The sequence below is a fragment of the Pagrus pagrus genome (genome assembly GCF_965226575.1).
Source record: "Pagrus pagrus genome assembly, chromosome: 17".
NCBI lineage: Eukaryota > Metazoa > Chordata > Actinopteri > Spariformes > Sparidae > Pagrus > Pagrus pagrus.
Genome location: NC_140201.1, coordinates 20195476 through 20221470, shown reverse-complemented (window position 1 = coordinate 20221470; position 25995 = coordinate 20195476). Strand labels below are relative to the sequence as shown.

At 43.2% G+C, this 25995-nt stretch overlaps 2 protein-coding genes across 3 annotated transcripts; one reads left to right on the top strand and one right to left on the bottom strand.

Annotated features, from left to right (window-relative positions):
• Positions 1–1242: 1242 nt before the first annotated feature.
• On the top strand, positions 1243–4936 carry LOC311272338 (cholecystokinin-like). The gene is made up of 4 exons (XM_084378684.1): positions 1243–1369; positions 1963–2083; positions 2155–2310; positions 4482–4936. Exons 2-4 carry the CDS (start codon positions 1963–1965, stop codon positions 4616–4618), a joined length of 414 nt encoding a protein of 137 aa, XP_084234810.1. The 5' UTR covers positions 1243–1369; the 3' UTR covers positions 4619–4936.
• A 6050-nt stretch (positions 4937–10986) lies between these two features.
• Positions 10987–25652, bottom strand: trak1b (trafficking protein, kinesin binding 1b). Of its 2 annotated transcripts, XM_084380016.1 has the most exons (18): positions 25495–25652; positions 24992–25186; positions 21480–21556; positions 20851–20967; positions 20370–20470; positions 20074–20176; positions 19307–19385; positions 19027–19157; positions 18849–18923; positions 18610–18747; positions 18455–18531; positions 17436–17684; positions 16944–17218; positions 15049–15167; positions 13968–14175; positions 13757–13862; positions 13099–13224; positions 10987–12257 (listed from the first exon to the last, which is right to left on the bottom strand). In XM_084380016.1, exons 3-18 carry the CDS (start codon positions 21528–21530, stop codon positions 11663–11665), a joined length of 2550 nt encoding a protein of 849 aa, XP_084236142.1. In that variant the 5' UTR covers positions 21531–21556; positions 24992–25186; positions 25495–25652; the 3' UTR covers positions 10987–11662. The 2 variants fall into 2 exon arrangements, with proteins under 2 accessions (XP_084236142.1, XP_084236141.1); XM_084380015.1 differs by having other exon boundaries at positions 18455–18747.
• Between the last annotated feature and the right edge of the window lie 343 nt (positions 25653–25995).

Genomic DNA, 25995 nt, shown 5'->3' with positions numbered 1-25995 from the left:
TGTTACAGAAGCCCCTAATATTGCTTTAACTGAACATAATTTAAAACTATGTAGGCCTGTGTTCCTGTAAAGACATATCTTTCAATCCCTTTGAGTAGCATCCTTTTATTTGGATTATGGCCCGCGCTTTCAAAAACGTCATTCATCTACGTTGGCTTTCACTGATGTAATTGTAATTCTGTTTAAGCACTTGATCCATATTTAATTGAATGTCAGCACTCCAGAATAGAGTTACTTTTGAGTACTGATCAGTGTGTTAGTGTGTGTGTGTGTGTGTGTGTGTATTCAGTAAGCCCTCCATTTCACATCTGTCACTCAGATATCTTGCTGTCAGACTACAGCAGTGAAAGGATGTGTGTATTCCCCTCTTTGAGTCCCCAGTGGATATTAACCTTAGTTAGCAGCCTCACCGATGCTACATTTTCTCCTCCACATTATCTCAGCGGGTACAAACAGCAGATATCCTAATCCTGTCATGCATCAGTGGGGCTGTCAGCCTCATTAATAAAAACATTAACACACAACAGCTGATCAATAGCTATTGACTCAGGCTGACGGATTTGCTACACCTGCATGATCAATGAGCCGGGGTTAATCCTGGCTGGTTAGAGAGAGGGGGAGATGGAGAGGGGAGCTGGAGAGGGGGGAGAGACAGTCGGGGGACGGTGGAGATGTCTCAGTTCGAGCTCAGTCACCTGTTAAATGAACAAAACTGAAGATTCTCCTCTCTGCTTTCGCCCACTGTTTAAGTGTGAACATCCACTGACATTCAATACATGTGTGGGTGTGCAGAAACACACACACTCCCACACATGCCTGACCACACAGCACCCCCCCCCCCCCCAACACACGCACACACACACACACACACACACACACACAGTCATACGCACATCCTCCTCATGACAGTGTGGAATAAAAACACTTATTTTTAGCTAAATAAATAACTTTTCATTAATTCAACAGTAGTTTCAAGCTCTACTTTTGATCCTGTCGTGCGCACGGAAACACACTCTATTACACACACACACACACACACACACACACACACACACACACACACACGACATTTGTTAATACACGGCAAGGCAGCTCCCGGAGTTGAATTTTATGATGAGTAAACAGACAATAAAACTGAAGCACGCTGTTGAGGTTGTAGCTAATCCACTCGCATTAAGGCTCGCAAACACACAGAGGAATACGCATGGATCTACACCGAGGCAACACACACACACACACACACACACACACACACACACTCACAGGGCGCTGAGCGGGGAGTATAAAAGGGGCTTCCTTCCAACTCAGCAGAGAAGTGCTCTCCTCACTCTCACACACTCCTCTAACACGCTGAACCTCTTTTCTCAAGGTAAGGAAAACACTTTTTCTCCTCTTATTCCATGACAGATGAAAGATTTTTATCATTTTATGAGATGGTTTTTATATTGTGACCATTTTTTCTTCTTCCAAACCAGACTGGAATTCAAACATTGAGGCAAAGAAAGCCATTTATTTTAAGTTAAAGATGACAAGATTTATACAGTTTGTTTCAGATGTTCCTATATGTACTGTATTGGTTGTTTTATTCTAACGCTGTTGATAAGAAATTACTTTCTTTCGTTTCCTTGTTATCGACAGCAGACTGGTAATGAGAAATTTAAACTGCATTCACAATCAGGCTGATCTGACCTGCTGAAACTCACCATGTCAAGAGTCTGTGTTGCGTGCTTTGCCCCTGGACGACGGTGTCAATGTGCTGTTCTGATTCGCTCGCCTCTACAGAGCAGAGTCACAGTGATCATCAGCTGTGAAAGAGGAGCTGTCAGGCAGATGGTCTCAATTGTAATCTGTGGAAGCTGAGAAGAAGCGGAGAACGCCTGCAGTAAAACCCAGACTGGACTGCAGCTCAGACTCCCAATTAAACTTTCCCTGTGTGCTTCTCTCTCCTCTCCTGTGTTTCAGATGACTGCAGGGCTGTGTGTGTGTGTCGTGCTGGCAGTCCTGTGTACGAGCTGTTTGGGGCTCCCCTTCTCCTCCCAGCTCCTCGACGAGGGCCAGCGCTCCATCGCTGTTCCATCTGAAGGTACAAATCTTTACAACTTTCATTAATATCTGAGAGGTTTTTCATATCTGACACCTGCCGTCTTTGTTTAGCTCTCCTCGAGGCTGATACCCACACCTTGGGAGAGCACCACCTCCAACACAGCCGCTCTGCCCCCCAGCTGAAAGCTGTTCCTCTGGCTGAGGAGGATGCAGACTCCCGAGCCAACCTCAGCGAGCTGCTGGCAAGACTCATCTCCTCCAGGAAAGGTGTGTGTGTGTGCTCCTGTGCGTCTGTCCTGCATGTGTTTTGGTGTCGTCCCCGCTGCACCTGCAGAAGCAGGGGTCGGATGAGCGTGTGTGCATGTGAGTACGTGAAGAAAAACATCTGGCAACAATGATATTTGCATCACAGGTTCGTTTTCAGAGACAAGTGCTCTTCCCTGCCATTCTCCTCCCCTCGGTCTTGCTAATTACTGGAATCAGTGCACAGCCTGCTTTGTAAAATGAATTAGTGGCTCTGAAAAGCTTTTGTGGTTTGAAAGAGCGAGTATTATCGTGCGCAGACTTCCGGCCCTTTCTCGTCAAGCCATCTTATTTCACTTCGTTCTGTCGGTCTGACTCCCAGTGGCTTTTCTTCCCCTCAGATGCCAAGAAAACAAACCCTCAACCCTGTCATAATTCCTCGCGCTCAGCGCTCTGATCTCTCTGGCCGTGCGACAGGACAGGGGGATATCTGGGCACCAAGACACTTCTACACGCTGCCAAGACCTGAAACTTTCAGCTTGGCTTCCAGAAACTGACTTTGCAGAACAATAACTACAGCTTGAATCTTTGACAGTCAGCGGGATGTTTTTAATGTGGGATCAGAGTTAGAAAAGGGCAACTTTTCTGCATCGTCAGTGAGTGATTCACAGATCATTTTCACTGCCAGCACACTGAACAAATGGTGGGACTGGTGAGACTGTGAGTTTTATCTTTTGAAAAGTGGACGCTGCCTTTTTGTTTATGTTGTGTTTGACATACCATGTTTTCCATCCACGCACAAACATGCATCAGATTTGCCACATTTACACATTTAAGCTGTAAAGTTTCTGCTCTGCTGTTACATAACTTTCGGTACAAAACTATAGGAAGAGGAAAAAAATGCAAATCAACTCATTAGCTGTTCAATCAGACGGCCAAGTCTATGAAAATGTCAAAGGGCACACTGAAATGAATGTTACCTAAGAGGATGTGTGTCTTCTACTTAATCGCGCGTGTGTGTTCGTGGGCGTCTGTGTTCGTGCGCTCACTGTTCACTTGCATGTTTCGGTGTAGGAGGTGTCGTTGTCGAGCCTTCTGCAGCCAATCTTCCCGGCACACCGGGGAGCTGAAACGCTGTGTTTATTGGCGTGCGTGTGCGCGCGCGTGCGTGTGCGCATGTTGCGTAGGTGGATGTGGGTGGAGTGAAAAAAAAGCATCTCTCTGCGAGCGCTCAATTGATTACCAAACGGGTGGCAGCCCTGCTTCACTTCACTTGGAATCGAAAAACAAATAACGAATCGGAGATTCAGGGATCAGAATGTTTTACAGGATGGGAGGTCACAGCGCGGGGAGGAGGAGGAGGAGGAGGAAGAAGAAATGAGGGCGCAATGATCATTTATTTCAAGGGAACGGACACACACAATTGCGCACACACACACATTGATGAAAGAGAAGAGGGTAATGATACGCTGTCACCCTAAAGTCCAGCTGCTGCCGGAGCGTCCTCTTTGTTTTGCTGTTTGTTGTGTGTGTGTGTGTGTGTGTGTGTGAGAGAGAAAATAACGAGAAAGAGACAATTAAAATGTCAAAAGGCAAACCGGCCTCACAGCAGACACATCACCAGATCAGATCTAAACAGGAGGAATGTTTAACACAGAAACCAAACATCATCTGTCGTCAGACATGGCGGACACTTGCCCCTGGAAGGCACGAGCACCACGTTGTGAGAAGTGTGATTTGGTTATGAGCTCGACGAGCTGTTCACTGCCATCTTAGGCTGTAAAATCTGAAGTTGTTAAAGTGATGATGTTTTTGATATTAAACGCATCGATCACTGAAAGTACATGTTAGTGCATTAAGCCTACAGCGGCTTTATGAGAGCGTGTTTGTGTCTCATCTCGCCCTAAAACTGCCACATTTCACCATAGTGGCTCCTGAAGGGGTCATGATGTTTTAGTTGGTTAAAAAAAAAAAGCTAAATGAGTAAAAAAAAAATCTGATTAAAGTCGCATCCTCTCGCTTCCGCTTCACTTCCACAGTCAGAGCTTCCTCCGGCTGAAGCGAACAAGAAGCAGGAGCGCAGGCCGGTGGAGTCTCTGCCGCTCTCATTACTCTGAGGAAAACTCACTTCCCTCCCGCTCTCTTTCTCCTCCACCCACTCTCTCTATCACCTCCACCCCTCCGTCTCCTCCCAGGCTCCGTGCGCAGGAACTCCACGGCGAACAGCAGAGGCGGTGGACTGAGTGCCAACCACCGGATAGCAGACAGGGACTACTTGGGGTGGATGGATTTCGGCCGCCGGAGCGCAGAGGAGTACGAGTACTCCTCGTAAAAAGGGAGGTCACGGCTCATCCCCCTCCGTACGGCCACACGAGAAAAAGAAGAAGAAAAAAAAAATAACCCCCACGCAAGCTGGCTCCTCACTGTCTCACAATAAGAGTCTATTTATGATGTATTTGTTGTACATTTGTTTGTAAAACCGTAATAATGCAATATACATATATGCCAAATTTTGCAGAAAAGCTCTCACTGTCCAAAGTTTGTTTGTTTCTGGGTTTCTCTGGTTTCTTTATCGTTTTGGGTGGAGAAGATGAGGCTGGTGTCAGGGTCTGTTTAGACTTACTGGACTGAATAAAGATGGAAAATATCACTTTCTGCATGTGAATTCTTTTAATACAACAGTGCTGCTTAAATTAGATCCATTAATATTGATAGGGCGCACTTGTGCAGTTTGTAACAAGGCAGGATTATCTGCTGCACCTCATTACTGCGCCGAGTATAATCTTGTGTTTTTATGCATGTCTGTTGTACTATAATGAACAATAATATGTCACGAGCAAGATTAGGGATGACAGCGTGAGCAGGTACTTCAATTCATAGCACGGATAAACATGCAGGTGCTCCAACAGTCATTGTGGTGATAGTTCATGAATAAGAGGACATTAAACCAGCCTTAAACACTTTATATTTATTATTCATAATACCTTCTGAAATTTTATTCATTTAATTTCTTCCTTTCTGCTCACTTCTGCACTCCAACTCAACCACAATGATTTTGACACTGACTACACAGTACACACACAGTGACTGGTGATAAATTGTTAAATGTTTTTACACCTAACAGATTGAGGGACACAAACAATTCCTTACATTACAAGATGGATTACAGTTTGCACACATTTCCCCAATGTTGAAACTGCATAGCCAACGAGATCACTGGTATTGTGACATAAATCTAAAACAATCAAGAATCATCTAAAACTAGAATGGCACTCAGTAGAGCGCATACCTCCACCCAGGCCCAACAGTCTCCTTTAATTCAGTCAAGCCTAATCCGATATAAAACTTGATAGTCCTGTATCACTCTAAACCCCATAACTGCTTAACCATAATTTAGGCTATTCAGATCTTGTAGATACCAGCCACCTAAATATTGCAGATTGCAATGTTAAAGAAAGTGAAAAAAAATTATTGGATCCATACTAAAAGTTAATGGGTCTGTTCTGGGCAGAGACCCGTCCTCCATCCAAGTTTCTGTGTTTATGTGTGATCTTACTAACAAACCAACCGATCAATAAATGGACGCAGCTGAAAACATAACCTCCATGACGGAGGCAGTAATGCTGGGCCTCCCGCTTAAGCTTTGCCACTTCCCATGACCAAAATTTATATTAAACTTTTAACTTTTTTGAAACTGAATTTTCGTGTGTTTCAGCACTAAATAGTCAAAGATTTGATCTGTAATTTGAAAGCCACCTCTGGACTATAGGTCCTTCCAGATAGTTATTACATATCGTTAAAGGGCAACCTAATCGTCTGGATAAATGTTAGCATTGTACGTTTACCAGGGACACTCTGAAACTTTACATTTCTTTATGTTGCAGCTTTACGTTTTTTAGGTTCAATTTACTATTCTGTGTTGTGACAACGCTGTATGTTCAGGTTAGGTTTAGGCACATACAACACTTGGTTAGGGTCAGGAAAAGATCATGTTTGAACTTAAAATACCTACCTTTGACTTCTTGTCAAAAACTCAGAGGTTCAAGGACATTTACTGGTCATTATACCTCATTTTTTAAATTTGCATCTGGGTGAATATAAGCAGCAGCAGTCTGGTTCTATCTGGTTTTGTAGCCGCAAACACGGCTGGAAATTGTCCCGCGGTCAAGTGGTATCGCGCTTACAAATGTTGAAATGCAGTCTGCAGTGTGATCTGGCACACATTGTAGAAATGTTGTGTGTGTGCATTTTCTTTCCGTTGTGTTTTGGGATATCATTTTTTTCCCCTTAATATTCAAACTAATGTTTGATGTCCTTTATATATAACTCAATGTCAAATCTGAGCTTTGCACAGATCGCCATGAAAGATAAGATCAGTCTGCCTGCAGATCCATGAATAATAAAGCGTCTCCCATGGGAGCTGTCATCCACGTCTCCTCTGTCAACTCGATTTTCTTTCATATAAAATGTTACAATAAATTAAATGTATTCAAATGAAAACCACTGTCATCTCACTCCTTCTCACATGTAAATGAAAAGAGGTGTGTGTTCATACAAGGCGACACTGCATTCGTGCTTAAATCGCAATCACACAAACTAACATCATGATTTTAAACTGCTCCTCCAGTGTCAAAGGTCGGCGTCTTTGCTTGATGCAGAAGGATGAAAGCGGAAAAAAAGAAAGAAATCCTGCACATCAGGAAAAAAAATGCTGCACCGTGGTGAATTATGGCTTTTGACGGTGGTTTTAGGCACTGATGAATGTGAACAGAGAGATGTCTGATGCTGAGAAAAAGTGTCAGTGTGCAGTCGCACGAAGCAGATGAAAGTCAGTGAATGCATCATTCAGGAAGCGGGCAGGGAAAGGTTGGAGAAGGTCTTCAAAGGAATGGTGAGATCATTATGAGCTTTAACGTCTGTGCTAAATATTGAAACATTTTGGAGAAACTGATATCGATTGAATTATTAAAGCTGGCTCGAAATAAAGCCTAATAATTGCTTTTGGATCCACAAGGGAGCCCAGGATGTTTTGGTGTTATGAAGAAATTTATGAGAAAATGTGTGGTGAAACTTCTTCAGGGAAGAGATCTGATGCTGTGTATTGACACTTGTTGTTGCTGGAGCTCACCTGACACTTTACTTGTCTTTGTTACAATTATAATGACAACAACAGCAGTTACAGAAGCCAGCAGACAGGCCGCTGGATTCGACCTGTAGGAGGTATTAGTAAAGACACAGGAGGAATTCACGGTGGTGGTGAATTGTGATGAAGCAGCCTATTATGCTGCTCCTGGCCCCGCGTGTTAAGTGAAAGATGTGTCTGTGTGAGTGAGAGCTGGAGAGAGGGATCGATGAACAAAGCAGGCTCGGTGAATTATTCAGAGAAGTGCTTTTGGATGCCTTGGGGGAAAGAGAGGGTTTGCTGTGTGTTTATATGTTTTTGCGTGTGTGTGTTGGGCATTGAAGCCATTGGCTTGGATTGAGGTCGCACTTGCATCAGAAATCTACAGACGAGGGGCCGAGGGAATTGACTCAAACTTTCTGTTTAGAGAGCTGAGGCTGAAAACTTCAGAGTTAAAGGCTCGGGGAAAGGTTTGGAGGCTGGAGTGGGACTGCTGGTAAACGTCTGTGTGTGGATGTGTGGATGTGGATATCTGCTAGGAGTGCCAATGATGCAAAAAAAGGTCAAAAGGTGAATGCATGTGCCTACACCATCTTACGTAGACGGATCCGAGCACTCATACATGCATAAGTGCTCTGGTTTTGTGTGCTAATGGGCAAAGCCACACACTCATGAAAAGAACATGAGCTCCAAGAGCGTGGCTGTAATGAGGATCCAGCAACGGTGACGAGCAGATGGTCAGAGCTCTTCCTGGACCATCTATGAAACTGGCCCGACGTTCTGCCTTTCATTCTCTGTACTGTCTGCCTCCAAAATATCCAATCTTTAACTTCAGAGCAGCTTCAGTCAGTTAAAAGGCATTTCACTGGCATCTCAAACAAAAAGACTTTAAAGCAGAGAGGGAGATTTCCTTTTTGATGCTCTGGACTGTTTTCTAAAACCCTGTAAATCCAAGCTTACATAGTATAGATTCATCTCCACAAGGCACAGCAGCAAACATCACGACACATACTAATATCTGAGAGAAATACGTGTATTTGCTTTCTTACCAAGAGTTAGATGAGGAGATAAACAATATATGAAGCTACCAGCAGTTCTCAGCATAGCTTGGCACAAGGACTGTAAACTGCAGACTGTAAACGCCTGGGAACCTCATGGTGACGATAAGATGATAGGTTGTGCACCCCTGCAAGAAATACTGGCACAGGAGGAAAATCAACATGAATAGAAGAATTAAAAATTGGTGTGAAGCTGATCTTCAATATGTTTTTGTAAAAAATATGAAAAAAATAAACTACCAAGCTTGATAGGTAGATTGCACAGGATCTGCCTCTGACTAGGCTAACATGCTGAAAATCCTTGAAATCTGCTGCATCGGTTTTAATAATTTATTTTTATATTGTCTGTATGCCTTTATTACCCACAATGCAACTTGGTCACTGAGTGACATCACTGGAGGCAATTTTATCAGATTACATACAGCGTCCTCTGGAGCCACAAAAGGCTTTATACTACGTTTTTCACATCAAATGATGAATGTCTCAACCAAATTTATGGTAATCTGTTAAATAGGTGTCAAGACATTTAAAACCACAAACATCAACCTCATGGTAGCATTACAAGAAAAATGAGGTGATCACCAAGTCAGTGGAATTCATTTATTTGGGAACCATCTGTACAAAATCTGTCCATCCAAGGGTTGTCGAGATATTTCAGTCTGGACTAAAGTGGCGGACCAACATCACCATACCTTTAACTGCTAATGTGGCAGTTACTGACAGTGATACTGTAAATTAACTTCCAGTTTAATACACGTTTTTTATGAAAACAATGGGGTCATTTGGTGCTACATCAAGTAAGAAAGAATGGGAGCCACTGCCGTATGTCATGTCTGAGCTCAGAAGAGGATATTTGCACTTGAAGATGGATTTCCTCTTTCACCTCGGGGGTCAGCTGATTTGATGTTTTTAATGAATTAAATGAACAAAATGTTACTCTAAGAGGACAAGTATCCACAGTGAGAGATGTCAGTGACATTTGAAACATGAGTCACACTTCATTTCCTCCACTTAGCCTCCTCAGCCGCCAGAGTGGCATTTTTCAGTTATTGCTCACCTCCCGTTAAACCCTGTGGCTAATAGAGGTTTAATGAGCCGCCCTCATCATATCCCTCAGAGCACAAGAGATACAGATAGGGTATGGGTAATGGATTATGACTGGACTGATGTGGACGGACAGATAACTACAACATACCTCACATACTGAATATTTTCTGAGTTATTCTTGAGCTCCATCTGCTGGAGGAGGGTAAATAATGATTTCCTGTCTGGGGAAAGAGGAAATCACAAGATGAAGTTCTTGTTTGATTACTGAATTTTTATTTTGAAAAAGAAAACCCCTCATGACATGTTCACCCAGTACTTACAGTGATGTGTGGTTCTGGGTTATGCACTACACATAACGATTCCTTTATTAGCGTGTCATTACTCACAATTTTAGTGACAATGAACAGTATATACAGTCAGTGAGCACACGTGAGACAACGTTTTATGAGTTTATATTCATAGGATTTTATAAATAAATAAACACAAGTGCAACAACTTTTTCACACCCTTGGATCCAACACACGAAGAACATAAATCATAAAAAACAGATGGTCGAGGCACTGTATTGCTTCATTTCTCCAAAAGCTTCCGAGCACGATGACTGATTAGCCACGATCACTCCCCTCATCCCTCTCTCCCTTCTCTTTGTTAGCTGTGGCTTCAGCGTATTGATCGTCCAGTTCATTTGAAGCACCATCAGCTTCCCAGCCTAATGGCCAATTAGGAATCCAAACCAAAGTATCTTCAATACTGACATAAGATCTATTCAATGATTGGCTGAAAGGGACTTGTCGGACTCACACATGATCACTTCAGGAGGGGTTTAGGGAGAGGAGGGAGGGTGAGGATGACATATTTTCACGTATTTGGTGTAAAGTATTTTTTTAGTCATTTATAAAAGGTGGATCTTGCTCCAATAATAGAGAAGGTTAAGTGCTACAGCGACTACAAGTAACCAACTAGTGCAATGGCAGATGTAACAGAGTGCACCTGTTTGTGTCTGGATGCGTGTGGGCTCTCAGAAAAGGCAAGAGTGGGAGTACTATATCTAGCCAGCAGAGTCAGTCTCCAAAGCAGGGATGTGAGCGGACAGCAGAGGGAGATTGGATTTTAACCAGACAGATATCTTAAAAGCTCTCCTTCAAGGTACCCTGCTTTTAATGCCTCAGTCAGCCGAATTGTATAAAATTCAATTACATAAAATTGGTTTTATGTGCCCAGAGTTTTAGATATCTGTGTCAACACAAACAAAATTAGCCAAAAGTCTACAGAGGCTCTGTGAGTGGTTGCTTTGAGCTACAGTGCGCTGACATGCTCACAATGACAACAAACATGCCGATTTGTTTCGCTGGTACACACGTTTATCATGGTCACTGTCTAAGTTTAGCATGTTAGCATGCTATGATCGGCTAATAAGAGCTCAAACCAAAGCAGAGCTGAGGCTGATGAGGATGTTTGGAGGAAAGCATTGTGTGTCAAAGTAAACTTCTGACCTGGTGACACTAGAGGAGATGTCAGAGAAAAAAAATCATTAAAATTCATCTTAAAAGGAGGCATTAATGTCTGTACCAAATTACATAGCAAATATATTAAATTCTTGTTCAGATATTTCAGTCTGGCCGATAGCTCTGGAGCCATGCTGCTTCTGTGGCTGGAATTTAAAAGCAATGACAATTTTCTGAACCATTAAGGCCACCATTACTCTAAGTCCACAGAACACACTGTGAAGCTTTCATTACGACTATTTAAATTACTAGCTTGCTAATCCAGAGTAACAGCGAGGACAAATTGAGGATTTTGAATGTAACTGAAACAAAAATGATTTTCCTTTTGCCTTCACTGTGTTGAGAACTCTCTGGGACAGTATCTCATAAAATGGGCACATAAAACCAAAACCTTTTTGGTTGACTACATACTCAAAGAGGTTGATGTATTTTGTGTGAACCAACCCTTTAACTTACGTTGCCATCTAAAAGCACTAAAGAGTGGATAGTGTCCGTGTTGAACCACAGTAGTGATTAGAAACTGGTCAGTAGTGCCACTTTGGACAGAACGAACAGTGTTTGGGCTCCAGACGACTGCTCAACAGTCAGCCCTGGGCCCTGCCTGACTCCATCTTGGCTTCAGTAATGGCCAGCAGCACCACAGACTACTCCTGGGGCCCCGGGGCTTTCATGGCCATGCTAGCACCAACCATAGCTGGATAACTCCGGTTCCTCCTCATTCCATCAGGCCCAAAAGGGGAGCCGGATCTGCGCAGCCCGCCCAGAGGCCCCAGGATGGGGCTGGGACTCACTGCTCTGCCCCCTGAAGCTCCAGCCACACCCAGCCGCTTCACCTTGTCAAGCAGGTTAAGGTTGTGGACGGTTACGCTAACGTCCGTCTGACTTTCACAATCCCTCCCTCTCTGCCTGCCCCTCATCCTCCCCGTCACCTCCTTCAGAATGGAGCGGGCCGGTTTGGAGGCCAGGAAGTTGTCGTAGGACGGGCTCTTGAAGTCGAAGCCCACGGGGGTTGGCACGGCTGAAGCTCCCTGTCCTGTGGGAGAGTTGGGAGGAGTGGAGGGGCGCAAAGTGTCGGGGTTGGGCGCTCGGTTGGGAGCGATGGAGGTGCTGAATAAGACTCCTCCGTTGCCCTGACCGTACTCCTGGCCCTGGCTCTGGTGATACATTGCTGCTGAGATCCCTCTCTCCTGGAGAAGGCGCACTAACCCAAGGGAGGTGCTGGTGGTGCGTGTTGCATCTCTGCACAAACATGGGGAAGAAATGAGAGTCAACATCACGCTGACTGGTGACTGCTGGTTTAAAAATGTTATGTTGCTGCTTTCTTTTAGTGCTTTTTGAAATTATGGAGGACTGAAACTGCCAAAATATAAAATAAATAGAGAAATGTATAAATGGTTCAATAAATAAATTCTATATGCTATTTAATGCATCAAAAAGTATTTATGTCACAATTTATAATATGTGACATACATTTATATTTCTGTTTTTATTTACTCCTGTATTTATTTACCTTTGTATTGATCCTGCTTTTTATGTCATTTATTTTACCACTGTAGTTTTACTTTCCAATTTTATTAATTAATTTATCAATTTTTAGTTTGATTTATTTACATGTTTATTTCTATATTTATTTCTACATTCTTCTCCCTTTTCTTTTCGCAAAGCATCATATAAATGCATAAATAAATGTGTTTATAAATTAGTAAATTAATTAAAAGATAAATATATTTTAAAATAAAATGGTAAAAGAAGAAATATTATTTTATGTCAATTTTTTTTTATTAATTCATGCCACACATTTTTTGTGTTATTTGTGATGCATTTAGTGGCATATTTACTTATTCATTGAACCATTCATGTATTTATTTTTTGATTTTGGCAGTTCAGTCAAGTTAAGCTGTAAACTACTGGAGGGAAGTTAACATACGTGTCTTGCTGAAAGGAAAACTACAACAGTAACAATCTAAGCTAACTTTTTAATAAAGAAACAATGTTTTGCCTGCTGCAATAGTAAAAGGAAGTCATATTTTTAGAAAACAACTGAAGATAAAGTAATTTTCTGGCGTATGTGGAGCCGTGCCTGAGGTTAGTTGAGGATTCGGACGGCCTGAGACTGAGCCTGCGGGGGGTGCAGGGTGTAGCGGCAGGAGTACCCAACAGAGTGCTGGTCATCACGCAGGAGGACGACGCTGGGACTGGGTTTAGGCTGGAGGGAAAACAAGGCGAATAAACAAAGGAAATTAGAAACAGTGAAAACATGACACTTCCTGCTGATTTCAACAACTTAAATTGCACTTTGATGACATCTCATCATTTCATCAGTGCAACAACGTTGTGCACCGCGGGGGATGTTTGTTTCTCCAACCATAAGCACCTGCATGTTTTATTCAGCAGCTTTCAGACTGTCTACTGACTGACTTGTTGCTTGGACACGATCCCACCTCAGCGGCTGCTGTCTGGATCTTATCTGTCCTGTGGGATGTTGTCAAATTTAGACTGAGTGCACTTATAACATCCTGTAGGATTCTCAAAACACCACCTTGTTCTTCCGACAAAAACACATCATTTCATTTGGACTTTTTTACCAAGGCATAAGTCTGAATGTACCTTTTAGCAGAAAAGCCAAACTTTGCAGCAGTTGATTATGAACAAACTCTGGCAGAAACTTTCAAGGCGAAGGGCCTAAAAAAGTTGAAATAAATGATTCAAGCAGCACTGGAAGTCTTCATGTTGCTTACCTTGGCGTGACCCGTGTCTGCTCATCAGTTGGGTGGAGGATACGACAGGTTGTGAAGGTGTAAGTAGAGCTGGTGTGGGCCATGCATTTACCAGGGTAGTACGCAGCTGCAAGTCACACAAACACAATCATTAAGAAATGAATTAAGACAACACGCAGGTGTTCCTAACAGGCTCAACAATGTCAAAATTATACAGAGTAAATGTCCTCACCCAGGACGTCAGTGTTGCTGAGATGCGGCGACGGCGATGGTGAGGGTGGAGACGGTGGAGCGAGGGTGGGTGGAGTCTGCCCGAGGTTGGTGTCACCGGTGCTGGAGGTGGAGGGCACGGCTGGTGAGGCGGAGGCTGAGGAGGTGGGCAGATTCTGGAAGTACTGCTCCCCTGGTTCTTCCTCCTCAAAGCTACCCCATGGATACACCTGTAGACAAGAAGATTCAGAGAGGGGTTCTTCTTCTGTGGATCGCAAAACCAACTTTAAAGGTGCATACCGCCACCTACTGTGTTTGAGTGTGTAGATGCTGCACTTGTTAATGGAAGCAGTTTGGCTTCGTATTATTGGTTCTTTACATCAGCTAGAATTTTATTTTCTACTGATAGCCAATGATATGAATTCCCCATCATGCATCCTTACTCTAAATATCAAAATAGCAAAAAGCAGAAAAATCAAAGGAAGATGGACGCCTACTTGTATATTGTGAAGCAAATGGAGCATTTCACTGCAGATCAGTCTGGTTTCATGAGTCCTGCAAATACCGTAAGTGGGATTTCACTCCCTCTCAAGTAATAAAGGACTATGAATCCAAATTTCATTTGTGCAATGATTAAGTTGTACAAATTTCTAGTGTAAATAGTTACCAGTGTTGTAAAAATACCCAAAAGTCATACTTGAGTAAAAGTCAAGATATCGTGTTAATATATTAATATATATTAACATGATATAATAATATTATATTTTGTATCAAAAATACAAGTAAAAGTACTTGCACTGGAAACACTGATTATCAGAGTGATTTTTCTAATCTTATTGCTAATAAAATAATTTTAAATGAGCTACTTTGGCTCTGATGCAGCATGTGAACTAGTAACTAAAGTTATCAGATAGATGTACAAACAATAACTGCCTCCACCGCAGTGTGAGTTCATTACGGGTAATTATCATCATCATGGAGAATTGAATATAATGAACACAGTTGTCAATATGGTAAATACACAGAGATGCATTTGTATGGCTATATTGTTATACAGACTTTCAATCAATATCGCACACAAGCACACACACACACCCACAGACCTGCTCCAGCTCTAGTTCGAGGGGTCTGTAGCCCTTTGGCACGACTCCTGGCCTGGCGTCCAGAATCACCCCGAGGTGAGGCTGCGCTAACTGCTGCCAGTGATGCAGGGTGGCAGAGCCTGGTGGAGAGAAATGAATACTGCTGCAGTGTACTCAAACACACACCAAAAAACACTTAAATAAACTAAATACGGAACTAGTTATTTCATCATCACAAGACACTTTGTGCTTCTGATATGTATTCTGACAAGACCTGTAGCACTGTTTGAGTTACGAGGCTTAATAAGCTCTCCAACATGACAGGTGAAGAAATATGTCATTCATCAAACATTAGTGCAGCAATTCTACTGTAATAAACCAGATATCACATATATATCTGATATGTATCGGAATGGAGTAACAGAAAACTCCTGATTATGTGACAAAAGCACGACAAGTAACCAATAAGAGTCTGCATTTAAAGGTGCAATATGTAAGAATTACCCGCATGTCAAATTCATAGTCAAAACAAACAGGGGGCAGCATATCACCAGAGTAAGTTAAGTTAAATTAAATGGAACTAAGTGTAGCTGCCATTAGCTTTTTCAGTTAGCCGTGCAGCTAGCGGTTCTGACTGGGAGCTCGGGCACCAGGGGAGTTTAAGTGTCCACACCACTAACACAGGAGCTTTCGACCAGAACAGGCCAGGGCTAGCTGGCTAGCATGCTAACTTAGGTAGATATCACTACAACACAACACATAATTATGTCAAAACTGTTATTGAATCACATTCTGTTGATAGTTATTGAACAATTTTAAGCTAAAATCCTCACACATTGCCCCTCTAATGCAAATGACTACTTTTCTAATAAAGAAACACAACAGAATAAACTTCAATGATCAGGATGACAAACTAAGAATCCAGAAGACGGAAAAGGAAATGAAGAGCAGAAGGGACGGGGTGAAAATGAAATGGAGGAGCAATTAGAATGAGAAAAGGCTTTTATTAGTCAGCTACATGAATTTGAAACAGAGATGGCAAGCAGTTAAAGAATGAGCAAACAAAAAAGAAAAACAAACAAACAGAAAAAAGTCTTAAATAAATAATAAATAGTAAAGAAACACATAAAGACAAAATAATACATGTGTAAGAAATAAGAAGGTGTGAGTACAAATAGACAAATGAAGAAGCAACGGCAGGGTTACTGTATATCATAGGGATGTTTGCTAGGTTGACAGCGGACAGTGAGCTTTTCAAGGAAGTATGAATTATCACCAGCAGAGGGCAGCACAGGCCAACAGCAGCCACCTCATATCAACACTGAATCACACGAGGAATAATAAAACTCTGCTGTGACGCTCTCCAAGTTCAAACACCCCAATCAGTGATGTCACATCAGCTGTCAAAGTAAAAAAAAAAACCTGCTGTGACATCATTAAATCACTGGTCGACCGGATTGCTACTGGAAAGCTGTCATTTGCACATTATTATTTCCATCTCTCTGTCTACAACCATCCTCTGGGCTGTGTGTCTCTGTAATAGCTGTGTGGAGATGCAAAACTGCCCGACTTGTGATGGTGCATCAGAGACCAGAAAGAGTTGAAGAGCATCAGAGACACAGGCCTGTCTGTCCTCTCTCTCGCTCCCTTTATCTTCCTGCTCCCGGCTCGGTCTCTGGCCCACCTCCTCCCTCTCTCCCTCTCTATCCCAGCTTCGGTCTTCCTCGCCCACCCCCAGACTCTCTCCTTTTCCCCCTCGATCGTCCGCCCATGCAGGCTCTCCAACCTCCTCTCCCCCTCCGTCTCCCAGCCTCGCTTGCTCCCTTTCTTCGTCCCGCCCCCTCTGTGTCGGTCGCCTTCCCACCTCCTCCCCGCCTTGCAGGGATGACCTGCAAGGCGCTCCCTCTCTCCCTCACCTTCAAGCGGTTTGACGATCTGGAGTTTGTCGGGCAGGTAGGGCCCTCGTGAGGCCCAAATGTGGAGGTTCCCGAGGGACATGATGCTCTCTGAGGGAGTCATCACGCTCTCCGTATCGTGTAGACCTCCGTGTCCTCCCCGTCTGCGGTCCCTCTCCTCTTCAAAGAAGCGCCTCTCGCTCAGGTTGTTTTGTCGACGCAGAGACAGGCGACGCAGGGCGAGCCGCAGGTCCTCGGCCCCGCTGGCCTTCTTCTCTCGGCCCTCTGTGCTGCTGCTAAAACAGAGATGAGACCAAAGACAAGATACGAATCATGACAATCATGTCAGTTTGTTGATGTGGCAACATTTGACTACGCCTCACAGCTGAACTCAAGAAACAGTGTATTTAAAAGGCACTTCCTCACTCTATGATTCATGCACAAGTCTAAAAAGTATCCTCAATCTCAACTCCATCTCTAATTTATTCATAGCACAAGCCCGCTCCTCCTCACCTATCCTGATTGGATGCCGTCTCCATCAGGATACTCTGTTGTCGGTTGTCTAGGGCGATGCCGTCTCCACCGATGTCACCTCCATACATGCTGGAGTGAGGCGTCGAGAGGCCGCTGGACTGTGGCGAAGTACGAGCTGACAGAGACTGGTTGGAGCCCGGGATGTTGGAGTTGGTCGGAGTCAGAGAACGCTGACGGACTGTCTGGTTGACGTTCTTAACCGTCTCAAACACACGCTTCCGATGGCTCCTGCGCAAAAAATAAAAAATAAAAGTGTGTTAGCCTATGCTGTAGGCAGTTAGTGTTTTATTGTTTTATTTGGGTCTTTGCTGCTTTATAGGCAAGTTATATCTCAATGAACAGAGCCACTGTGACTATGCAACACTTTCTGGGTTAGCTAGCTAGCTAGCTGACTTCTGAACTGTCCACACTATCCTGTAGTTCTTTGTTTGTACATTAGCTACCCTGAATGCCTGTACAATTATAAATGGCATGACCACAGGTCGATAAAAAAAAAAAATCAATCTTTTATCCCCTGCCACTGACGTTAGCTAACCGGGCTAACCCTTCTCCTGTCAGCCCCTGACACGATTCTCTCTTGTCAGAGCATCTATACTGTGGTCATGTATTGTAAGTGTAACCAGCTATTTCTTTCTCTACTGTTGCATTTACTGAATTTAACTTTTGGTTTGTCACGCTCACGATGTTAGCCTGCTGGTGTTCAGCAGGTATAATGTGTAACATCTTAGTTTTGAGCAGGGGAGGCCAAACTTTTTACTTCGAATGGGCAAAACTGAAATGTAATGGGCCAAAACAAAGCACCTATCGTGCGTCATCAAAATAGTGGATCGACTGGCCTTGAGCTATGTGGGTACTTCATGGGAATCAGTATAAAATCAACTGGTATTTTCCGGATTTCAGTTAACTCTTTTGGATAATACCACTTTAAATGTCTGGTCAACACGCAGCTTGTACAATAAGTCCCCTACAATCGTTGACTGTTAGTCGTCCATACATACTTCTGTTCCTCACACTCGGGGTCATCCAGACTCAGCTCCTTCCTCATTGTTCCCTCGATCTCAGCTGCCAGAGAATCCTGCAACACAAAAAACTTGTGAAGGAATGAAGGATGATATGTATAGACACACACAGATGGACACAGGCGCTCCCTCACCATGGGGTACAGTCCCAGGGGGTGGAAGCGTCGTGGGGTTCCTGCAGGGTAGTTCCTGTTCCTCAGGTTCTTCAGCTCCTCCTGGGCTTCATGCAGCATCTCTATACACTCTGAATATTTCTCCTCCAGCTCCTGGAGCTGTTCAACAAAGACATTAAAATGTACTTTTGGAATTAAAGTCAAACAGTCTTGACAGGCAAGAAAATGTGGTCGAAACAGTGCAGCGATGTGGAAGTTACCTCCGCTGTAAGCTGCTTTTGGGCATCTTTAGCTGCCACCAGGTGTTGAGAAAGCTCCTCGTTCTCCACCGCGTACTACAAACACACATACAAGTGTAAACTAGCAGAACACACAGAGCGTAATTAACAGTCACCATTGAGTTAAAGTGGGTTCATGTGCCTGTCCATGTGCACTCACAGATTTGGCTTTCTTTTGCAGATCTACTATCTGAGAGAGGAGGTGTGTGATCTCCTCCTGCTGTCGGGCAGCATCCTCTGTCTTACGAGCCAGTTCCTCCGCTATGGCAGAGATCTGGAGGCTGGACAACCCTGATAGGACAGGAAGGTTAGTTCAGACTGAGAGAGGGAGAGACATGTGTCCAAAGCATCGAGGACACAGTACAAAGAAAAACAACAATATAATAATAATATATAGTGTAGTCACAGGGAAACAGAATGACAGACAGATAGACACTTACTGAGTTCATTGACACAGTCATTGACCAGCTGCTGCTCCTTCTCCTCGTATGTTTCAGTCTCTGACTTCAGATGGTTTGCCTGCATGTAGACATCCATGATTAAACAATGTTTCAACATCAGTTTCTTCATCCAATATTCAGCATTTTTCTGATTATTGGAGTCAGTTTTTTTTTTTTACTGATTGTCTGTTTAAACATGCGCTCATTTGGCTCTGATGCAACATGTAATCTGAAGTGTAACTAGTAACTAAAGTAATCAATGTAGTGAGTAAGTGGTTGGAAGTATAAAGTACCGAAAGATGAAATACTCAAGTAAAGCACAAGTAGCTCAAAATTGTAATCAAGTACAGTACTTAAGTGACTTAGTTACACTCCATCACTATTTTTGTGGTACTCCATGTTCTGCTATGTTACACTTTGACCCCACTACGTTTTAGATCCACTACACTTATTATTGCTGCACTTTTAAATACAATTATTTTCTCAATTGAAAAAAAAACACTGACTCCAATAATCAAAAGGAAACAGTGAACAGTATAATATATACATATATATATATGATTTGTACTTTTGAGGGTTTATGTAAATGTATTGCCAAAAAAATACTTTTATCAGCCTACTTAAGTACATTTAATATCCAATACTTGAAGACTTTTACTCAAGTTTTTTTTGTATGGTTGTTTTTACTTGGTAATATTTCAATATAATATCTTTACTTTTACTCAAGTATGACTTTTGGTTACTTTTTACAACATTGGTGGAGATACCTCTGAGCGGAGCGACAGGTTCTCTTCTTCCAGATCTTTGAGTTTCCTCTGGAGTGTGTCGCTCACGACGACTCCTGCTGTTTCCACTTTACATTTCTTGCCCCTTTGAACAGACAAAAAGAGAGAGAGCCTGAAACTCACAGCCAGACGGCCGGTGGACATGTTTATAGGAATTAATGGTAAACTGATATGTGTTGAGCGTTTTGCAATGTCAAAACTTCAAATCCCCAAAACCTATAAATTCTAAATGATAAAATCAACTTTGTATAGATAGAGAAAGAGATATGGATGCTAACGTCGGGGAGCTGCCGGACTCATCCTCGCTCTCCTCAGCTGCATTGGTGTAAAACTGCAGCAGCTCATCCTTCAGGTTCAGCTCATGGTGCAGCTGGGCCACCTGGAAGAGGACAGGTAATGTTAGTTGCATGATGATCAGGTTTATCTTTAAGCTAATAAAAGAACAGCTGTGTCCGTGCCAACTCAAGGTCCACTTGCTAGCTTTTTACTTTCTTTCTAGCTCAGAGTTGTTAACATATCACATGGTCTTCATCAGCAGAAGAAGCTACCATGAAGGTAAAACTGCTGACATTATGGATGTCGAGCAAACTCCATCAACTGAAGAAGATATGAAAGCTACAAAAAAGCTTGAAAGTTTTGTCAAATTATAAAAATAACCAGGATGAATCATTTTTATCAGTCAGCATCTGAATAATCTGAATGTGTGTGTGTGTGTGTGTGTGTGTGTGTGTGTGTGTGTGTGTGTGTGTGTGAGCCGACCTCCTCTGCGATTTGTCCCACTCGTTCCTCCAGATAGTCATTCTGCTCCGTTAGAGTTCTGTTCTTCTTGAGGAGCGATTGGCCGATTCTTGCAGCCAACTCCAAATCTCTCTCTTTCTATTGGTTGGAACGCAGGAAGAGAGAAGAAGAGATGATTAGTAAAGCATCATTACACCCAAATCCTGGAGTACAACACTGTTAAACTACAATTTGCTCTTGTTGGGCGCGTTGTGGGGGTGAAGCTTCAGTCATGTTTTCTGTATTTTGATGTAGTTTTGGAGAGGAAATTAAAACGCTATTTACAATATTAATGAGGTAATAATACAAACTCAGAAATGTGTTTTTTCCATAACTGAATAGCTGTTCTCAGAGGAAAATAAGGGCCCCAGAACACTGTTTGAAGATGGAAAGGTGGCAGGGTCCGCCACATATAAACAAAGTAAAACAGTATGAAACTGTGTTGTCTATTCACACCAAAAGACATGTTTAATGTGGGCAAATAGGGCAAATCTCCAGCGCTGCATCCTCTCTGTTGCAGCCTCACTCGCTGCTTTCGACTAATTAAAAAAATCCTTCCTAGTGCGGCTTTGAATTACACTGATAGAGCAGACAAAAATAGAGCATCTCACCTCCTCCAACAGACGTGTGACAGCATCGATGTCATTGTAGGTCTTCGTCATCTGGCCCACTCTGTCTGCACATAGCACTGCGGAGATGGAAGACACACAAACGGAGTGAGGAGGAGAGGGAAGCGGAGCTGCCTTCGCTTCACAGCCAGAGCCGCTTCACTGGGTGAAAGCAGTGGGACCTTTCTACATGAACATGTACAATGGCACATAGCCATGTTACGTAAGAGAGAAAGTTAGAAAAGTCACGCTCTCAGAGGTGGCGCATGGGTCTTGTTTAACACATTATTGATATGATGGTAGTGTATGAGCGAGCAGGGCAGAGGAGTTGTTTCGGAGCACACGTCGGCTCTGTTGCCCTGAGGTGAAGCTCTTATTGACTTCAGAGCTCTAATCAATAACAAGCTCTACAGAGTTATTGAACACTTTATGTTAAACCACTGTAATCCTGTTAAGGTTGCAACAAGCACGCAATCATTTAGTTGTTGTTTCATTCTTAAAATCAAGATAAATAGTGTTCAGACTCCGGCTCACACAGGCACGAGTGGACTGTGGGGATTTGTGAATGCATGTGTGTGTGTGTGTGTGTGTGTGTGCTCGGGGGCTGATGTGTCAAAACAGAGCAAATTCAAAGTGGGCGAGCTTCAGGAAATTCCTCTTAATGAGAAGAACAAAGCCAGAGAGGAACTCCAGTGGACAACTGCTGACCAAGCAACACATTAAACTGTTTCAAAAGGCAGAAAACACGTCTAAAAATACAACTTTGTAATCCGTTAGAGCCATAAAACAATCTGCAAGCTATAAAGAAATCACACAAAAATAAAAATAAAAAGTACTAGAAAGACATGTCATAATTAAATCACATGAAACATGTCTTTCTTTTACTCTACCTCTCTTGTCGTCCTTATAGTACCAGCTCTCATCCAGCTCACATTCACTCCTCGCTAATCTCTCCATCCCGCTCTTACTGTCCATCTCCTCCCTGAGCTCCACAATGAGCGACAAACAGAAAACGACGACTCTCTCTCTCTCACTCCTGCTGCTCAGCGACTGTGCAACAGGCCCGGAGACTGAATTACCCTCCTCCCACATGGACGAGTGCAAGAGAGACGCAGAGAGATAAGAGAGAGAGAGAGTTTCAGAAAAAAGCTGCGGAGTTGGAGCTGAAGTGGAAGTTGTATGAGAGGATGCAGGATGGAGGAGGGAGCCAATCAGAGCAGGCGGGCTGCAGTGTAGACTCTTCTCTCAGATCAGAAGTGCTGACTGAACTCCCACACCTCTCTCCTTTTCACCTTTCTTTCATGCCCTCACTTCCTCTCTCTTCCGCTACATGCACGGCTGCTTAACATCGATCCGACTCCAGCGACTGTTACCATGGCGACCCTCATCCACAATCAAAACCCCTCGACAGTAGTAGAGACGTACACACTAACTCTTTGCCACTGATCATACAAATACCCGTCCCCATCCACCACCTGTGCTTTGGGACACGTTCTGAACTTCTACGGAAACATTCAGCAGACAAACAAAGCTTCATTTACAAATCGAATGGCACATGATGACATATAAACCAGCTCATTTCAAGTTAGAGGAGATACAAAGTATCATTGTAGACAGTAAATTCATCAACAGTCTGGGCATACGGAGCATTACATCTGAATGGTTACAAATGTCCAGAGAACACAAACTTTAAGCAGAAAGGAAAGTGGGCACCACCTTGTGGAGGAAGGCTACATTCTCAGCTGTGGTAAAACAGGACAAACTCGACCACAGACTGGACCTTTTCAACCAGAACGTGAATGCAAAACGAATGTGGCCCTAAAACAACCTCATTCTGACCCTTGGATCATTTAGTTAGTAGGCTCATTAGCCCATTCATTAGTTGTGTCTGTTGCTAAGCACAGAAATACTCTTATTTCATTAGAAAGTTATTACATAGGAATTTATGAGAATCAAACTGACAACCTGTTTCTTAGATTAAAAAGATGCATTTTTCCTGTACTTGTAAAATAATGTTTTTCTTTCTCAATCATGAAAACTAATAAATTGGAGAGAAATATCTAAAGTGCATTGTTTTAACACATTTGAATTATGCGTTTTAAAGGTCAGACATGGGGAATGTTGAAGTCCAGCCCCTTTGCACTTCTAAAATAAGTAGATGAATAGTCCTGAACTTGACTGTAGAATAGTGAAATACATGTAATTAAACTAGTGGTTAAACCACATTTTGCAGCAGCCTGCTGGGAGCTAAATTAGATTTATTTATACACAGTGATTCAAGAAGTTCAATTACGTTTCCTGTGTAGAATCACTCACAATATCTTTAACTCCAGAAGCTACCAAAAAGTTTGGGCCATATTAGGGAAAGGAAAACTAAAATATATTAGGTGTCGATAAGTCATAAAATGAGAAATCCTGCCAGATTACAAAATAGACATACTGGTGCTAGTTTAGAAGAAAATCGTTTTGAATCTTAATCATGTGGTTTAATCTGGACAGGATTTGTCGGTCAAAAACAGGTCAAATGTTGTGTTAGACACACACCACATATCCTGTGGCAACACTGAACAGAAACAAACAGCAACACAAATGGCTCTTGTATAAAGAAAGGTTTGACCTCAGTTTGATGAACCTTTCATTATAATGTCAAATAAAAATATCACTTCCTGTTTATGTCTGAGGAAGCCTCTGCAGACAGTGCTGTCCTCTCTCCACAAGCCTCTTCTCTCTAACCATAGAGCCTCTGAGTGTATTAGTCAGGGAAGAAGAGCAAAAACGACCTTGTTACCAGAAGATGTATCGATCTTCCCGGACCAACAAGAGGAATCATTATCTGTTCTTATGATGACGGTGGTGAAAAACTGCTCGTTCGCAGGCTACAAAGCAAACCCTCCACTAGCTCCAGCTCTTTATGTTGAGATGTCGGAGTAACAAATCACACTAGTGCTGAGCTGAATGTGTCAAATTATGATGGCAAGGAATATGTTGCAGTTTACAATATGTTACAAAATAATGTCCTGAATAGAGAATATACTAATTTCATTATATGAAATGTAGAAAGGAAATTCAAGGCTTTTATGTCACATATCCTTTGAGGTGCTCAGTTTGAGGTCTTTCCCAACCAAAATGATGCCAGCAGGCACTAATGAAGTCTGATGTGTTTCAACCTGTCAAGACTTTCACACATAAATTCACACTGACTGTAGCAGATTATCTTCCTGAGAACCATCTGAAGGATTAAATGTACCCAGGTGGATAAATCCTTCACTTTTAAAGCCATGTATTTCCACACCAGTCCCAGATATAAAATCCCACCAGTTTAATCTCCAGTGTCCCTTCTTATGTATCTCTTCACTTCACTTCTGCTGTCTGCATTTGAAATTAGAGAACTAAAAAAAAAGGTTCCTGCATGTGTCACCTAGAGCAGCAGCAGCAGCAGCAGCACAGGAAACACATACAGTATAAAGTATTTCGGACTGAGTCGGTGCTGTGGACTGTGTTGTAGCCACACTTACAGAAGTATTTGAGAGTCTCTTCGATCTGCTCGGTGGTCAGGTCGAACCTGGTGTCCGGTGCGACGAGGGGAGTGTGCAGCCAGTCATCTTGGTCGTAGCCGTAGACGGTGTCGGCCCGCAACCGGTACACCGGCAACTGCTCCTCTAGAAGACTGATGATCTCGAACTCAGGCAGGTCAGTGCTGTTGCACACATCTGGACATTACAGAGAGGACGAAGAGGGAGGGGAGTGAATATACGGCAGCCTGCCGGTGGACTGCAGGCCTTTATAGTGTCAGTGTGTTGGGCTCAGTATACTCTCAGCTTATTCAGCATCAGTTTAAAGGGGCAATATGTAAAAACCTTAGTTAGGAGAAGTCATCACCCGATTGTGAATAAAAAAGTAAGTATATTTATATTGTACATGTAACAGATATAAGCAGTACCCTTTCATATCCCACTTGATACTCCACACCACAAACTGGAATCAATGCTGTTTGTCCTCATCATGTACACACACGTACCTGTGATGGTCTCGGCGTCCCTGCAGTCGGGCGGCGCCGGGCATGTGTCAAGCTGGCTGGACTCGGCCTCGCTCACATACTGCTCCTCGTTGGTGTGCCGCCGGTCGGGCTCAGGGTCTGGATCCGGGTCCAGGTCTGGGGCCGGGGGCAGGGAGGGGGCCGGGGAGGCCAGCTTGGCTCACCTCTCACTGGTGGAGAGAAAAAGGGGCCATGGGCTTCTGGAGCTGGAGCTCCACTGGGTTATCAGGTCCAGCTGACAGACAGGAGACAGCGGGTACAGCAGCCTGGAGAGGAGGACAGAAAGATGGAGAGAATCAGAGACCTTTACAGAGCCATGCATAGTTATCAGACTTATCAATACGCCTCCCTCTTTCCCTACAGAGTCTTTAACTTCAAGTGCTGCTGCTGAGTCTGCACTGTGCTGCGGCTGCCTGCCAGCAAGCTGAATAAATCTCAGCCTCTCCGCTGCAGACAGCACTTTTCATCTGTAGGGAAATAAAT

Bases quoted from the DNA above. Each gene is read 5' to 3' on its own strand.
- trak1b (XM_084380015.1), bottom strand. From the start codon at position 21,530: ATGACGAAGACCTACAATGACATCGATGCTGTCACACGTCTGTTGGAG. The intron at 18,748-18,848 runs GTAACTTCCACA...TTTGTTGAACAG, and splicing joins AAAAGCAGCTTACAGCGGAG to CTCCAGGAGCTGGAGGAGAA. The intron at 15,168-16,943 runs GTGAGGGAGAGA...TCTCTCCACCAG, and splicing joins GATCGTCAAACCGCTTGAAG to GCTCTGCCACCCTGCATCAC.
- LOC311272338 (XM_084378684.1), top strand. From the start codon at position 1,963: ATGACTGCAGGGCTGTGTGTGTGTGTCGTGCTGGCAGTCCTGTGTACG. The intron at 2,084-2,154 runs GTACAAATCTTT...GTCTTTGTTTAG, and splicing joins CATCGCTGTTCCATCTGAAG to CTCTCCTCGAGGCTGATACC. The intron at 2,311-4,481 runs GTGTGTGTGTGT...GTCTCCTCCCAG, and splicing joins ACTCATCTCCTCCAGGAAAG to GCTCCGTGCGCAGGAACTCC.